At 32.1% G+C, this 17,252-nt stretch overlaps 1 protein-coding gene across 1 annotated transcript in view; it reads right to left on the minus strand.

The window, feature by feature from the left end:
• Positions 1-6: 6 nt before the first annotated feature.
• LOC117100888 (WD repeat-containing protein 26-like) overlaps positions 7-17,252 on the minus strand; it is a 56,870-nt gene continuing 39,624 nt past the window's right edge. The window contains exons 9-12 of the mRNA XM_033240721.1: positions 16,343-16,488; positions 15,836-16,044; positions 4,000-4,167; positions 7-166 (exon numbers count right to left, since the gene is read on the minus strand). Coding sequence (XP_033096612.1) covers positions 141-166; positions 4,000-4,167; positions 15,836-16,044; positions 16,343-16,488 — 549 coding nt within the window. The 3' untranslated portion in view covers positions 7-140. The remainder of the gene's footprint in view (positions 167-3,999; positions 4,168-15,835; positions 16,045-16,342; positions 16,489-17,252) is intronic.

A 17,252-nucleotide genomic window follows, 5' to 3' on the forward strand; every position in this document is an offset into this window, starting at 1 on the left:
TATATATATATTCACATGTTTTTGTCAAACAAAATTTTATAGTCTGGACAGAGCTTTATACACCTGATGTTGCATGCCATGGTACTGTACATTATGGTTCCCTTCATTCTATCTTCTAATTCTGAGAATTGGAGCCTACATCACACTGCTGTGCTGCATACATTATCTGGAAAACAGAAATAAAAACAATCACTGAGAAGGTATGGAAAATCTTTGATTTAAAAAAAACAGCACCATTTATTCGTAAAATAATTTTTATTCATCAACATATATTTGTTGTATTGTAAGAGGCGGTTGGCGCATCGGTTGTGGCTTGGACTCCCAACATCGAGGTCGGGTATTCGAAACCTGCTTTGCAAATCGCTTGTGTCCTTGGGCAGTATTATGGAATAATAATATAATTTAATTTGGTGTTGAATATGTGTTCCATATGTAATAAATATGTATAATTCCTTATGATAAACCAAATATTACTCAATAATATTGTAGTTCATCCCAAAGACCACATAGAAAAAGAAAATACATGTGGGGTTGTCTATGAGATTGGATGTAAAAAATTGTGACAAAGTTTATATTGGCGAAATGGGCAGGGTATTAAAAACGATAACAAAAGAAGACATGAAAGATGTAGAGGAACATAACATTGGAGTAAGAACGAGGGCCAGCAGAAAATCCTCATCTACACAATTGCACAAATCGGCTATAACAGATCACATGACGCAAGAAAATCACATACCAGACTGGGAGAACATCAATATCCTACACAAAGAACAAGGGTGGCTAAAATGGAAAATTAAAGAATCAATATGTATTAGGAGAAATAACGCTACAATGAATAGAGATGAAGGCGCACATCACCTCTCACACCTATATGATCAACTATTAAAGACAGCTGGAGCGGCCCTCTACCAACGAGCATCGGCGAAAACCCTTCACAGATTCTGACGAAGCCTGACTGATAGCCAGGCGAAACTGTCAATAACAAAATACAGTGAGTAACATTTGGTCATAAAGGAATTATACATATTTATTGCTATTTAAAACCAGATGAAACTATTTACCCGTGTTCCATATGTGTTTGATCCAATGACCGGAGTAGTAATGTGAAGTGATTAGAGGCATTGTGCATGAAGCGCTATATAAGAGCGACATATTATTATTATAATAATATATGGAAATTAAATCTTAAATACAATCATTGTCATAATTTATTTTCTCAGTTTATATTGTATTCACTTTAGAAAAAAAAATTATAACATGTAAACTGAATTTGTTCCAAATATACACATCTTTATTCATGACTTTTATTGTTCAGTTAAGGTTTAGATTAATAAACTCTTGCCATTTGTTATTCCCATATACAGACCGCAGGCTGCAAGTAAAAGTATTAATAGAAATGTAAATCCAAACAAAGAAATAATGGAGAAGGCTACATTAACTAACTAGAAATATTTAGCAATGAAATGCATCCTCTACATCCCAGCTTCATAAACTTTTTTTTTCCGCGACCCAAGTGGTGATTTCCCACACTAACCATGACCCATCTAATAGTTCGATAGGAAATCAATTTTTATAAGATGCCCAAAATTTGATGATCTATGTTTATAAAATAAAAAAACAAACAAACAAAATTGACATTGGTGCCACGGAATTCAAAATAAAGGGGGCAGGGAGGAAAACTTGCACTGATGGGAGATTTAGACCACTTCAGCTAAATGACCCACCATGGTTGGAGCAGAAGTAAGAAAATTTATGATTATGGCAGCTTTAGATGACTGGGAATTGCATTCTCAGATTTAAATTTGAATTTTAGCTGTATTACCATTTACATTTTTAATATTTTGTTTGGATAATATTAATTTTAAAGTCACCCGATAACATTTCTGTTTTAGGCGTAATAGACGGATGGCCATCGGATTGAAAGTGCTCAAATTTTTTTAATTTTCTGGACATCATTTGTTACAAGCTGGCAACAAAATGAATCCTCATGATCAGCTTTTGGCTCAGATAGACACGTTAAATTTTAGATTTAAGTGCCAAATTTGACCAATAAATCACTTGAGGATCATTTTGAATGATGATATCGTAAGAAAGCTTTTAAAATTATCTATCGAATGATGTATAACATTATGTTAATTTTGTGACCTAAAAATTACATAAAACCCCATTTTTTGCTAAATTCAATAATACATTTTTGAAAAGTATCAGATGAAAAGGTTGTTATTATATATTGTATTTATTTAATAATATATTTATGTAACATAATGTGTCATAAAGTATCAGACAAAAAATGCACCAATCAAATTTGGATAGATAATTTTAATAGTTTTTGTATGGTACTAAACATATTCAAATTGCATCTTCAAGTGATGCAAAAGCTTAAAAATACCACGTTGGGGTAAAAACGTGTTAAATTTGTAATTTTTTTTTTTTTAATTTGGCACTTAAATCCAAAAATCAGCATGGCAAGTTTTTCAATCTGTTGGCCATCCGTCTATAAGTGTATTTCTATACTTGTACTTGTTTTGTTTTTAAACAGAGGGAAGTTCAAATTTACACAATTGTTGTGGTAAATGGCAAGAGAAAAATAATAGCTGTCAAACAAATTTGAAGATATTGTGGACATATTATAAAATATTGTTTAATGAGCGTTCACCTAAAATACTGTTTGCAAGTAGCCAGATCTGTTAAAAACTGTAAGTGTGAACCCATGAATTATTTTTTTCCTGCAAACCTGCATGACCCACTGCATTCACAAAAGTTTGGCGATCTACAGCATTCGCCACCGTTTAGTGACCCACTGCAAAAGTTGGGCGACCCAATGTTAGGTTGGGAAGCATAGTTTGGGAAGCATGGCTCTACATATTGAAATAAATATGAACAAATCAGGAAGGCAGCACAAAATTTTAACAGAGCAACTTAAAGTTTTTAATATACAATACAAGACAGTACTGTACTTAAGTTGCAATTTTGTATACCACATTTATTCGAATAAATGCCCACTTTGAATAAACTCTCCCCTTGAATAAATGTCATCTCTATAGCCTTATTTGGAATAAACGCCTCTTTTGAATAAGTTCCCAGTAAACAAATCTAATGGAGGCAACATCATTCTCAACACATTCTATTAAAAAAAAAAAAAAAAGAATGCTCCCTTGAATAAATGCCCCTGAAAAACCCTTCTCAACAATAAAAGCCCAGGGCATTTATTCAAATAAATATGGTATGTTACTTAATTTGGTTTCAACAACTCTGTGATGTCAATTTGATATAACTTTCGAATATTTATGTATGTTGTTTTGATGTAATTTGTAATATATCTGTGATATCTTTCACAATCACATTATCTTTTTTATAAATGTTTTGAATAGATCTTATCAATGTTTTTGTTTGTATTACAAGACAGGAAAACAAATTTCATGTATTTTTTTATGTTGATTGCTACAATAAATCTGAATAGGAATCAGATTTACAATCAGTCAGTTTTGGGGCCACAAATGCCATAGTATTAAATATAGGCTACTCCTACCATAAAGATTAGTACTTTGAAGTTATTAATAACAGTGATCATTGCATGCCATCTAAGCTATTTGTAACAAGCAACTGTATACAAGGTATTATTAATGTGTGATGGGATATGCACCACTTGTCTGTGCCGAAAGGATCAATGTAGCAGCAGACAACAAATAATACTAAAAAAGACTGTTCTTTGCAAATACAGTAAACCAGTTTTCTTTTGTTACCAAATATTAATTATAATTATAATATAAGTTTATCGCTAAAGTTATATTTCATTGTTTGACCTGTGGTTTGTGTGCAACACCACATCAAAAAAACTTGTAAGAAACTGAGGCCTGGATAAAATTACCCACCTGTACCAAACAAAATAATCAAGCAAATCATACACCAAGCTTGTTTGTACATGCAAACCTGATATAACTTCGGCTTAATCATAGAAAACTAAAATAGATTCTCACAAAACTGATAAAAAACACCAACCTTCACTGCTATCTGGACCCCATACACGGACAGTGAAGTCATCAGAAACGGTGACCAGCATACTAGGTATCTTAGGGTTCCAGGATGCACAGTTGACTGTTCGTGTGTGACCTGGTAATACAACTAATGGCCGTTCACGTTTTACATGCCATATATAAACATTATTATCTGCAAATGGAAAAAATATATGAATTAAATATTAGAGCATCAATTGATATATATTGCTGTTTTTATTTTCCTCAAAAGTAAAGGAGATCTTAAGGAGGCACAGACGGAAAAACTAGGGGAGCTAAGGATGCTCGTTAGTAACAAAATAAAGTGGCTATAAATGAAGGATTGTAGCTGTACTACTACAGAAGCAGTATCCAGTAAATAACAATAATAGACATTCATTCCTTAAAGATGCTTCAGTATAATTACTTGCAAATTGTAGCATGTTCAATTAACATGTTACAGCACACACACAAAAGAACAATTTAACTAAAGTGTACATCACATAGAAATAAATACATTAAATAATTACAGAATTTTCATATTGGATTATAACCAGACCTTTATGCAGGCCTAGGTTTTTGGTAAAATATTACCCCATTTGTAATGATGTTACAGTAATAATAATAGTAATGTAGACTGCTTGTTAATCCTTGCTAACTGCTACTAACATACAATACAATACTATAAAAATGCACTAAATAGACCTCTTAACTAATTCTTAAACATGTACTGCACATCACTGTTTGCATATAATACAACCCTGATTAAAGACAGGCTCCTGAGAAAAAAAGTTTTGATATGTTTTACAACTGATTTTTTTCAAGACACAAAAAGCATATTTGACAAAAAACTTGGGCATGGTTTGGATAATATTTAAAAACTGGGGGAAAATGTTGGATAAAAGGTTAGATAAAAAGTTGGATAAAAGGGTGGTTTGGACGATGAAATATCATTTGATATATATTGCTGTTTTTATTTTCCTCAAAAGTAAAGGAGATCTTAAGGAGGCACAGACGGAAAGTTTTAGAACGGACAAAAAACTAGGGGAGCTAAGGATGCTCGTTAGTAACAAAATAAAGTGGCTATAAATGAAGGATTTTCCATACGTCATCATCAGCATGAGCTAATGTATCAATAATCGCTCTTTGAAAAAACTCGTAATTTGCTATATTTACTAACAACCACTGGTATTTATCAATACAACCTACTTATCAACCTAAAAAGAAGACATGGCAACTAGATCGGCCTCTAAATCGAAACGTGGAAACTTGAAATCCACGGAGATTACACCTGAGCCCAGTAGTAGCAGTAATGGCGATTCAATCAAAGACACACCACCTGCTGGTTCACCCAGCATACCACCCTTTCAAGGTACTATTGCTGAAGAACTACCTGACCCATCGGCTCTGCGAGATATTCATCACTTACTCTCAGATGATAAAGAACTGGTAAGCATTGTTGCCTCAACAATAAGCCACCACATATTATCCTCCCCTGAACTTTTAGAGAAAATAGTAAAATCAGTATGTGAAAATGAAGCCGTAATTAAATCAATCAGTGAAACAATAGCTGATAGTGTAACCCAGAGTGTTTACGCCAGTGTTGCCCATGACAACCAATCTATAGCGGGCGACATCGCCTCTCTACGAGAGCAAATCGACGCGTTAAGGAAAGAAAACCACTCTATCGTTGACAAATTTGACGACCTAGAACAGTATAGCAGGAGAAATTGTCTTCTGCTACATGGGGTACCCGAATCAGCCAATGAAAATACCGATGATCTCACCTTAGACATTATAACATCCTGTATAAGTGAGCATGTAGAGTTAAGCGACATTGATCGCACTCATCGCCTTGGAAGAAAAAAGCTTCAGAACCAGACCCTCAGAAGTCCGAAAATAAAACCACGCCCAATCATAATCAAATTTTCAACCTACCGCGCGAGAGCAGAAATATTTCGAAAAAAGAGATCTCTAAAAAAGTCGTCATATTTGATAACTGAAAATTTGACACCTAAACGTATGCAACTTTTGCATGAAGCCTCACGAAATGCCTTAGTGGAAGCCGCATGGTCTATTGATGGGAGAATCAATTGCCTACTCACAAATAAGAAGAAGGTCGTAATCAGATCAACGTCGGATCTTCCTCGTATATAAAATTATCGTATGTGATATGAACTGTCTCCCTATTCATAAAGTTCATCACAAATAAAAATAGTTAAGTTAATACTATTGTTCGTACTTTTATGCTAGTCCTACTTAGTTGTAGGATTCAATTATCTTAATTTAAACAAATCTTTATACTGCATGTTATACAGGTACGATAGGCGATAATTTCCAATCCATATACATAAAAATTTAGCCTATAATGGCGGCCATGTTTTAACAACCGATGTTTAACTGAACGCTTCTCCTATTACTTTTTATCTGACGCAGAACTTACTATTTATGGATATCATTGATATCGTTAAACTACACTAACTATACTGCTACATTTATAATCACATAAACTTAACCATTGTTTTACTGATAACTTGACGATTATTATTACAGTTTATTACCATTATTACTATTACTGTTATTATGAGTTATTACTTGCTTTATTACTATTCGCTACATTCTACAGATTATACAGTTGCATAATTACCATAAGTTTAATTTTAAATAATTTATATAGATATATTAATGATTATATTTCAGTTTATTATTACTTTTTTTTAAATTGTTATTACTATTATTATTGTTATCATTGGTATTATGACTATTACTATTATTATTATTATTGTTGTTGTTACCATCATTATTATTATTATTAGTTATTTTATTATTATTTTTAGTTATTATTATTTGATATCATTATTATTATATCATTATTATTGTTATTGTTGTTACTATTAATATCATTAGTATTATGCGTATTATAATCATAATTTTATAATCATTTGACTGGTGCCTTGATGAGTATTACCTTTATTACTACTGTATTGCATATTATTATTATAACTATTATTATTTTCATATTTATAATTACTATTATCATTATCAATGATATTATTGCTACTATTATTACAATTATTATTATTGTTATTGTTATTGTTGTTGTTGTTGTTGTTATTATTGTTGTTATTATTATTATTATTATCATAATGGTAGTAGTGGTGATGGTAATGGTAATAATAATGGTTAATATTATTATTTCACCATATATTTTATTATTGTTATTATTATTATTATTTTTATTATGAAGTATTAATTACTCTAATTACTAAATACATGTATCTGATCATTAATAAGCTAAAAATATCGATATCACCGAAATACTGGTCATCACAAAATGTTTCTGTTACATTACACTAATTATATAGCCTATGCTACCTATAATTCATAATTTTATAATAATTAAAACGGTGCCTTGAAGAGTACAGTGGTTATCAATATTACTACTGTATTGAATTATTATTATGATTATTATTATTACTATTATAATTATAACTACTATCATTATCAATGATATTTATGTATAATTATTATTATTATTATTATTATTATTATTATTATTATTATTATTCTCCTATGCTAATTTGTACAGTACACCTATTTTTACTAATATTACTAATAGTTATTAAGAAGTTTTAATAATTGAAAGTATTAGATAATGGTATCTAACTAATAAGATTAAATTGTGCGATAATACCGAAAATTAATCATTGCAAACTACTGTTACACTTCGCTATTTGTACTGCAGCATATTGGAATCATATTTGGAAAATTATTACATTAGTAACTTGATAATTATCATTAATTATTTTAGTTAATTGCAATATATAAGCAGTACCATCTCTGTAATAATCCTATCGATATTTGTTTTTATTGTAAATTATTGTTATCAATATGATTGTTTTTCTATTTCGTATTGATTGGCTAGACCAGGCTTTTTCTTTTTATTTATTTATTTTTTCTTATTATTATTATTATTTTTTGTGCAATTATGTACAATAAATAATCAAATATTTTATGCTTATCTGTCAATGATCATTCTTTTAAAATGTTGTAATACCAATATTCCATCTGTTTAATCTATTTAATCATGCAATTTAAGAATTCATTATGCGATTATTTGTTATATTTTTTCTAAATAATAGGAACTATTATTACTCTTCTATATTTTTATATCAATAATTATATTTTATGTTAAATGTTTTGTATGTACTGTAATAAGTGTATAAAGGTAGACCTTCACATTAAATGTGCTATATGCAACAAGCCAGCCCATACAACCTGCGCCATTTCAAGTGCCCATGATCAAAATATAGACTACATATACTGTAGCACATGTTTTGGTGAAATACTTCCATTTAATCATATAACTAATGAAGAAGAATTCAAACATGAACTTAAACAACTTAACATTGACCAAATTATAGATTTTCACCAACTCCAAAATTTAATAATCAATCCCTTCAATATAAATAGCAAGACCCATGACTTACATGCAGATAATGAAGTAACCAATAGTAACGATAACTGTGAATATTACCTTAGTGATACATTTAATAACAAACTTTCCTCCAACAAAACTACAGGCCTGAGCATTATACACATGAACTCTCGAAGCCTCACCAAAAATTTTAACTCTATTACTAATTACCTCCTCACCCTTAACCATAAATTTTCTATCATAGGCTTTAGCGAGACCTGGTTTGATAACGACAACTCCCCACCTCCTCTTACTAATATAGAAGGGTATTCAATTGTGCAATCCGATCGAAAAGACAGAAAACGTGGAGGAGTTGCACTCTACATCTCAAATGAATTAAATTTTAATGTTAGGAATGATTTGAACCTTCCATTGAATCCAAATTATGAATCACTTTTTGTAGAAATTGGTACCCAACAAAAATCTAGCATCGTTGGCATTGTCTACCGGCCACCAAATAGTTCCATTCATCCCTTCTTAAATAATATTTCCAAATGCATTGATGCAGTCTCAAAAGAAAAAAAACAATCATATGTCTATGGCGATTTTAACTTAGACCTTATAAAACACTCCACCCATGGCCCTACGAATGACTTCCTAAATACAATGTACTCACTTTCATTCTATCCTCTAATTGACAAACCTACCAGAATTACAACTAGATCATCAACTCTAATTGAAAATATATTCTCAAATGTACTAGACCAACAAATAACCCCGGGAATACTATTCAATGACGTCACCGATCATTTTCCAGTATTCCTAATATTAAAAAAGCATTCTTCGAACAAATCTAATAATATACCGATACAAAAAAATCACTATTCAAGAAAAATAAACCAAAAATCAATTGCATCATTAGGAATTAATTTATTAAACACTGACTGGGAGGATGTTTACCAAAATAGTTCTGCAAACGAATCATATAATATATTTATTGAAAAATTCTCCACTTTATACGATATTAATCTGCCAAAAACCAAAACTAAAATAAACAGCCGAAAACTTAGCAAACCTTGGATAACTAAAGGAATAATAAAATCAATAAAAACAAGAAATAAATTATATAAAGCGTATATAAATTCACCAAACATCAATAACAAAAAAAACTACATTACTTACAGAAACAAACTCACTCGATTGATTAGAATATCATGTAAACAGCATTATATTAACAAATTTAACAACTATAAAAGTAATATTAATAAAACCTGGCAAACAATTAACAACGTTCTCGGTAAAAATATTCAAAAGAATACACCAAACTTCTTTTTAGACAACTCTTTAAACATCAATAAAACAAATTATATGCACTTTTCCACCAGCAAAAAAGTAAACAATAATCTAAACACAAACATCTATATTGATAACACTCCCATTAATCAAGTTGATCATACTGAGTTTCTTGTTGTACTCATCGACAATAAGCTAAATTGGAAGATTCATATTACAAACCTTTCCAATAAAATCTCTAAAACAATCGGCTTACTAAGAAAACTTAAATTGACACTACCATCAACATTCTCTTCTCTTTATACAATACCCTTATTTTACCACATCTACACTACTGCAATATTGCCTGGGCAGTTACGGACGCAAAATTCAAAACTCTTTGTCCATGCACTAGCACCGAAACATCCAAACTAGATAATCTGTTCAAACTTCAAAAAAAGGCCATCCGCATCTGCACTCTATCCAATTACCAATCACATTCCAAACCCCTCTTTCACCAACTCAACACTCTAAACATCTTTGATATAAATAAATTACAAACCGCCCTATTATATGTACCAGTTTTCCCACAATAAACTCCCAAATGCTTTCAAAGGATACTTCACAAAAAACAATGAACTACATAACTATAATACTAGGAATGCAAATAAATACATCACAATAAAATCTAACCGCACATCAAACAGGAATTCAATAATACATTCAGGCCCCCTATTATGGAACTCCCTCAGCACATCATTAATAAATTCGAAAAGTAGTTATTCCTTTAAATCAGAATATAAATCGTTCCTCATATCTAATTACAGACTTTAACTCCACTAAGCATCCTGTTACTTTCCCTTTATGCTGCATGGGCATCCGGGCAACGTCGCTTGCAGTCGAGTGGCTGTTACCAAAATTTTAATTTATTAATTTATACATTTTTTTTTTTTTTTTTTTTTTTTTTTTTTTTTTTTTTTTTTAAAGCATTGTCGTTTCTCCTTTGTCGTTCTTCCCTTGTGTTCGTTCCGTCGTGTTTTGTCTTGTCTTTGATTATGGAAAAATTTCTTTTCATATTTTTCTGGTGGAGCAAGCCGTAAAGCCATTTAGGCTTATTTGACTTCTCCAGACACAATTCCATTCGATTTTGCTTGCATCTTTATTATTTATGTCTTGTTACCACCTTTATGCATTGTGTGAATAAATAAATATGAATGAATGAATGAATGAATTTAAACATCCATACAATAGGAATTGAGAAGCCGCAAGTTTAAGTTACTCAGTGTGTTTTATCCAACTGTCTCCAGCATGGCACTGTTCATGTCTTCAGCTTAAGAATATTGAGTCGTCTCAAGACTGTGTTCCCTTATACAGTATCTCCAAAGTAATATGTTTTATAAGTCAATCGTGACGTCATCACTGCAACTTCTAATGTTATTTGCCTATTCCCCACCGTCCACTAAATTTTCAATTAGTGGACGCTTGGCTTGATTTTTTTAGGTTCGTGTGCAAAAAAAATTCCTCATTTTTTTGTCACTGCGAAGACATCTCGTGCACCACAATAAAAATTGAATTGTAATTGAAAATTACTTTCGTAAAACAAGGTTAATTAGAACCTGAAGAAAGTTACTTTAAATTCAATATTAAGCATGAACAATTAAGCAATTCCTTGAATCAATGAACCCTAAAAATCTAAACAAACTGAAAGTTTAATAGAAATATTCTAGAAATACAGGGACAAAGTGCTCTTTTTACAGAATGTCTCCACCAGACACCGAAAAAATTACCAAATTATTCACCTGCATTTTAAAGGTTATAAATAAATAAATAAAATAAAATAAATAAAAATAAATAAATAAATAAGTAAATTAATTAATAAATAAATATGTCAAATAAAGTTACCGAGTTTAAGATTGAATCTGGGTTAGTGATGAAAATCATGAGGTGTTATAATCAGGGAACAGTGAAATATAATTGTTCTCTGGTTATAATTCATAGTGATTTTTTTTTTGTTTTATTATTTATTAGAATTTTGCAATGCTTCAGTAACTAGATCTTTCCAAAATTATCAGTGTAATTTTTTTTCTATAAACTTTTTGAACTCTGATAGTAATCAATTTTATTCAAATTTCTGTCTCCAATGATCACACAAACATCTGTTGTCAAATTAAACTGCAGTTCAGGATATACATGGGGGTTGGGGGGTTGAAACCAGAAGCTGGTGACGTAGATAATACACCATTTTCGCATTGGGAGTTTCTATTAAGGGGTTGAGTTAAGATAAAAATATTTTTACCATATATGGCCAAAATACATATCTTTCAGTTGTGTAAGTTTAATTTCAATTGCCAACTATCTACGTAGTTATTTGACCCCAAATAACTAATTGCCATTAAAATGTTTGGTCTCGGCCAGTAGTTGACCACACAACCTAAGGTCGAAATCATAAAATAATTAATTTTGTGAAAATAAAACTGATTTTGAGATGCTAATAACCTTTTAATGCCTATTCAAAGCTTGATTCTGATGCCAAAATCAGAAAGTTTGGGTACAACTGAGTCAGAGTAGCAATTTTCAGCAAATGAAAATATTGCCTTTCAAAAGCCCTTACAAAATATCGCTGCTCTTCACAAATCTAAAAAAAGGGGCGTGTCTTCAAAATTTAAAAATGCCGTAACTTCTGAACACTTGAGAAATTTTCAATGAAACTTTGGGATTTTTCATAATACCCCTCAAAGTATATTTGGTTAAAATTTCAGCAAAATCCAAAACGGTCACCATGGAGCCCCTGGTTGAGTATGGAATGACTCTTGATTAATGGTATGCAGAAACTCCGAAATCGGAGGTTTGATTGGAAGTTTGAAAACTCCAATTTTGGAGTTTTCGTGTATAGTACGCAAAACCTCCAAAATTGGAGTTTTGACGACGGGCGCAGACACTCCAATTTCGGAGTAATTACATACCTCAAATGACATAATTAAAAGGTAGGGCTAAACCTTTGTCTACAGGTTAAAATTTTACTTACAACACATATATTCGTCGTCGTAAAAACTATTTATACCCTGCTGGAAAAAAGACAGTTCTAAATGCACTACTAGCAGGCACGTGTTCTCTCAGCCTGGCGGCGTACAAAGAACAAGAATATGTGACTGACATCTTGTCTTCTCCTAATATAATATTGTGGGAACATACTTGTATGAACATTTTTCACTGAATTAAATGTTACTAGGCAACTTGTAGTACTGGTAACTTGCTATTATGCCTATTTAAAACAGTTTCTTTCTATTAATGACAAAGAAAAAGCATCAACAAAATACAAACTAAGTGAATTGGTTTCAGGCTAAAATCGTTAACATTTTAATATTTTTAGACAGTGCGAAAATATAACAATTAGTTACCCACAATTTCCAGATCACTAGCTTGCCATCATACCTCTAAACCACCGAGCTTGCGCCTGATATATATGTGTATATGTATCACGACAATAACAATTACTATCAACAATGCAGTACCCGCTGCTTACTTGGACTCGAATTCAACCCTGGCCATCAGGCGCAAGCTCGGTGGTCTAGAGGTATGATGGCAGGCTAGTGATCTGGAGATCGTGGGTTTGAGTCCCACCCGAGAACAACTTGCGATTTTTTTTCGCAGTTGTTTTCAAATGCACCGAGTATTCGGTACATTTCCACGTCAGGTAGGGCAAAAATTACACCTATACATGTTTCTCCTGACGCAAATCCAGTTATTGCCTATTATTCCATCACGACAATAACAATTACATCATACTACTTTAGGCTTAGAAAAGTCAAACCAACACATGATGTAAAATAATCAAAACTTGCCAAAATTCAGGCAGGCAGTGCATGCTGCTAGGCCTACCTTGTCTAGGCTACGGGCAAGGCTGGGCAGCCTGTACCAGGGGGCCTACCCTACTCTGTCTTATGGTTACCCGCGGTCTAAATGCACTTTAAATCAAATCAGCTAGTCTGAGTATAAACGTATGGCAACATCAACCTTTTATCCTCTTAAGAATAAATCACTGCTCGGCTATTCAATAAGTATCTGTATTATTTGTTTATCACTGTCAAAAAACGATTAGCAAGCTGCTCTATTTTTAGAAGATGACATCAGCAATTACCCATCATTCAACTCTACAGGTACCAAAACCACATGTTTGGAAGTCAGGAAGGTCAAAAAAAATAGGAACAGTTTCTTTTTTTAAATTATACAAAAATACCTTGAATAAATTAAATAAATAATAAGCCCAGTGCTTTTAATACAAATTAATATCAATGTTTGTTTACTAATTTTCTACAAATTACGGAGAGAGGCCTAGCTAAAGATCGCAGAGAGCTGCTGCTAGGCCCAGCTAAACCTTGGCTAAGCCACCACTGTATGTTGAACAGTCAGCCTATTAGTGACAGAGAAGATTATGTCGGTCTATCCATGGAACGATTTTCTTAGCCTATTATGAATCGATATTTAATATGTTATTTTGTCTTGCATTAACATTTAATTGATTTTTTAAAGATTTCTATAAATGTTTATTGAACACTTAAATGCAAAATAAAGCCTAAATGTTGGTAGGCCAGCCTAGTCATACAGTAGGCTACAACTTGGTGTTTTTAAACTTGAGGGCGCTATTCTTATGAACTTCTCATTTACAAATTTTCTCAATTACGAACTGCTTTCAGCCCAAGGTGTACGTAAATGGGAAGGTCGACTGTAAGTAGCCCTCTCAGTGAAAAACACTGCTTTTTCAAGGGGCTCCACAATACAGTAAAATCTACAGAAGAAAATACACTACAGTTAAATCTTTCTATTATCTTTTGAATTTGGCGTAAAAGACAGTCTGGCACAATTTTATCTTGTTGAATTAATTCGGGCTTGAGACATTAACTACTTGGTTTTCTCGCTATGGAGATGTTATCAACTAAATTGTAATAAGTGTTTAAATAACATCCCATTGTGTTTACATTTGGTAGGTCTTTACCGATTACTTTATAAGCAGTATTAATTATTTAGTGCACCTCTAGATATCTGGAAAGGGGACTATCAGACTTAAAAATTGTCTTAATTTGAAAATTTAAAAACTGAACATTATCCACCACTTGATATGCCAACATCAAGTGAACTACAACAGACCTAATGAAAAATAAATGACACATTTGTGCAATCTAAATTTAAGCAGACTTTTACGCATAAACCTGCAATTCTATTGTGAATTATGGAAAAATCATGAAATTTTACAAAAAGAGCTTGAGATAGGGCCTGAAAGCGCAAGTCTCATGCCATTTAAGTACACAGAATGCAGGCTAAAGTGAAGCAAGTCCAAGTTGGAATTAATGAGCTCCAATGTGCCCCTGGTCAGGGTACAGTGACAAACGCCCCAGCAAACATCAGCGGTAAATTATTTAAAAGGAAAAGTAGGATAAAGAAAGGACAATTTTGCTGACAAGCGGTATATGTAGGGAATCTATATTGGTTAGGCTTTCATGCATACATATTTTTTTTGTGATTTCTCCATCACAATGATATCAGTGTTCAAGTGACAATTTTTATAACTAGGCATTGATTATTTTAAAGTATAATTACTAACAGTTTTAAATTAAAGTTCAGTATTAAATATAAAGACAAATATTATTAATCAATATTTTTTTTTATGCATTGCTTTATTCGATTTTTTTAAAATAAGGGGCCCATGCAGTTTCAATGAACCGCATGAACCTGTGGTAGTTATGCCACATCTAGGTGCAAGTGATTATTTTTAACAAATTTTTATTATAATGAGCAGTATTATATAAAGATAAATACTATCACTCTAGATTTTGATTTATTTATTGCTTTATTAGATTTTTTATAAGGGGGAAAGGCCCTTATAGATCGGGTCCCTGGAGCTTGGGGCCCAGGTTCAATGGCCCTGCTGAACCTGCGGTATTTACACCACTGGAGCATAGCAAATCTAACTGCTGCACACCTAACATAAAAGATAACATTCAAAAGTTCTGTATATTGATTAATCATGCATTGATAGATAATAGATCTTATTTTCTCCTTTTTTAGGACTACCATTCACCACTGCTGATCATAAGGGTGTTCTTCTTACTCAAACGACTAATGATTACAAGGATTGTGTTCAGTACGCATCACCTACCTTCACTTCCACTGGCTACAAAATTTTCTCCAACACCACCGAAGCATGCATGGATTGCGTAGAAACCTTGTGTGATTCCCTGAAACTTCCGTACCAAAATTTTGTCCTTGATATCCCACATATGTACCCCTTGGTTGGCAACATTTAGGAGTGCATATCGTTCATTAGAACTCAAAACAAAAGACATAATTGGATGATCTTCTTGGATTCTAGAAGAAATAAAAATAAAAGGAAAGGGCGAGGTCAAATATAGATAGATAGATAAGAGGTTTGTTGATTTCCAAATTCTGTGGGCTAGATTGTAGTGGGTAGTGGTATGGACAAAGGAGAGTACTTGCAATACAGTACAACTTGCGAAAATATAGTAAAGTAGGGCATAGAATTACATACTTTTAAAAAAATTGTTTTTGATGGCCTAACAAACATAATGGGGTCAAACCTTCTAGGCAAAAGGAATGGCTCATATAAATACAGTAGTACTACAGTTCCAATAATTGAGATACTCACACATTATAGTCAGTGACCTCTTCAAAGATGTAAGCTCTGATTCTTTTGTGGGTGTCTGATGCAAGAACTGTCTTTCCATCAGACTTGGTACATATCGTGTGAACCCTCACACCTTCCCAAGAGTGAATGATACCGCCATCAATATGCTAAATAGCAGAAAGAATTAAATGCGGAAATAATACAAAATAGATTTTTTTTCCTTCCTAAGACAATCTTATTTCCTAATGAATGTTTTTAAAGTCTGTTTCGCAATTCAATTCTTCTACTGAAACACAAAGAGAGCAGTGGATGGAACTGAATTTGCAAAAAAGATTAACAATGGTTGCACATGTGCAATCAAATGCAGTGAAGACCAAAACCTCCTTGATCAGTATACTTACACAGTAGGTTAGAATAGGCCTAGCATTTACTAAGTTTTCAAGTTTAAGGTCAGAATATCGATTCAGTAATTGAAATACATTATAAGTTTATACATATTTAATAAAATCCACCAAAATACTTAATAGACAGAATTTTTAAAATGCTGAAGTTGTTAACACTTCACAAACATGTTGCAATTTGTGGAGATTCCCCATTTAGGCCTAAGCCCTAGATCTGCAGGCTCTATATCTGCATTGCATCGTAGTCGGCGAGTTTAGGCCTTGAAATACGGACAATTCTTGCTGTTTAGTGATCATTATCATGTTTAAATCAGAGCCTTGCAGGCATCAACATCCCTATGCATGATACATGACTTAAAAAGTATATAGGCCCTATATATATGTGTACATATATATACATATACACATATATATACGTATACACCTACATATATACGTATACACGTATATATATATATATATATATATATATATATATATACACACGTATAAACGCATATATATATATATATATATACGCGTGCGTGTAC

This window comes from Anneissia japonica, unplaced genomic scaffold (genome assembly GCF_011630105.1).
Source record: "Anneissia japonica isolate Jap-2015-1 unplaced genomic scaffold, ASM1163010v1 scaffold287858_len863314_cov180, whole genome shotgun sequence".
NCBI lineage: Eukaryota > Metazoa > Echinodermata > Crinoidea > Comatulida > Comatulidae > Anneissia > Anneissia japonica.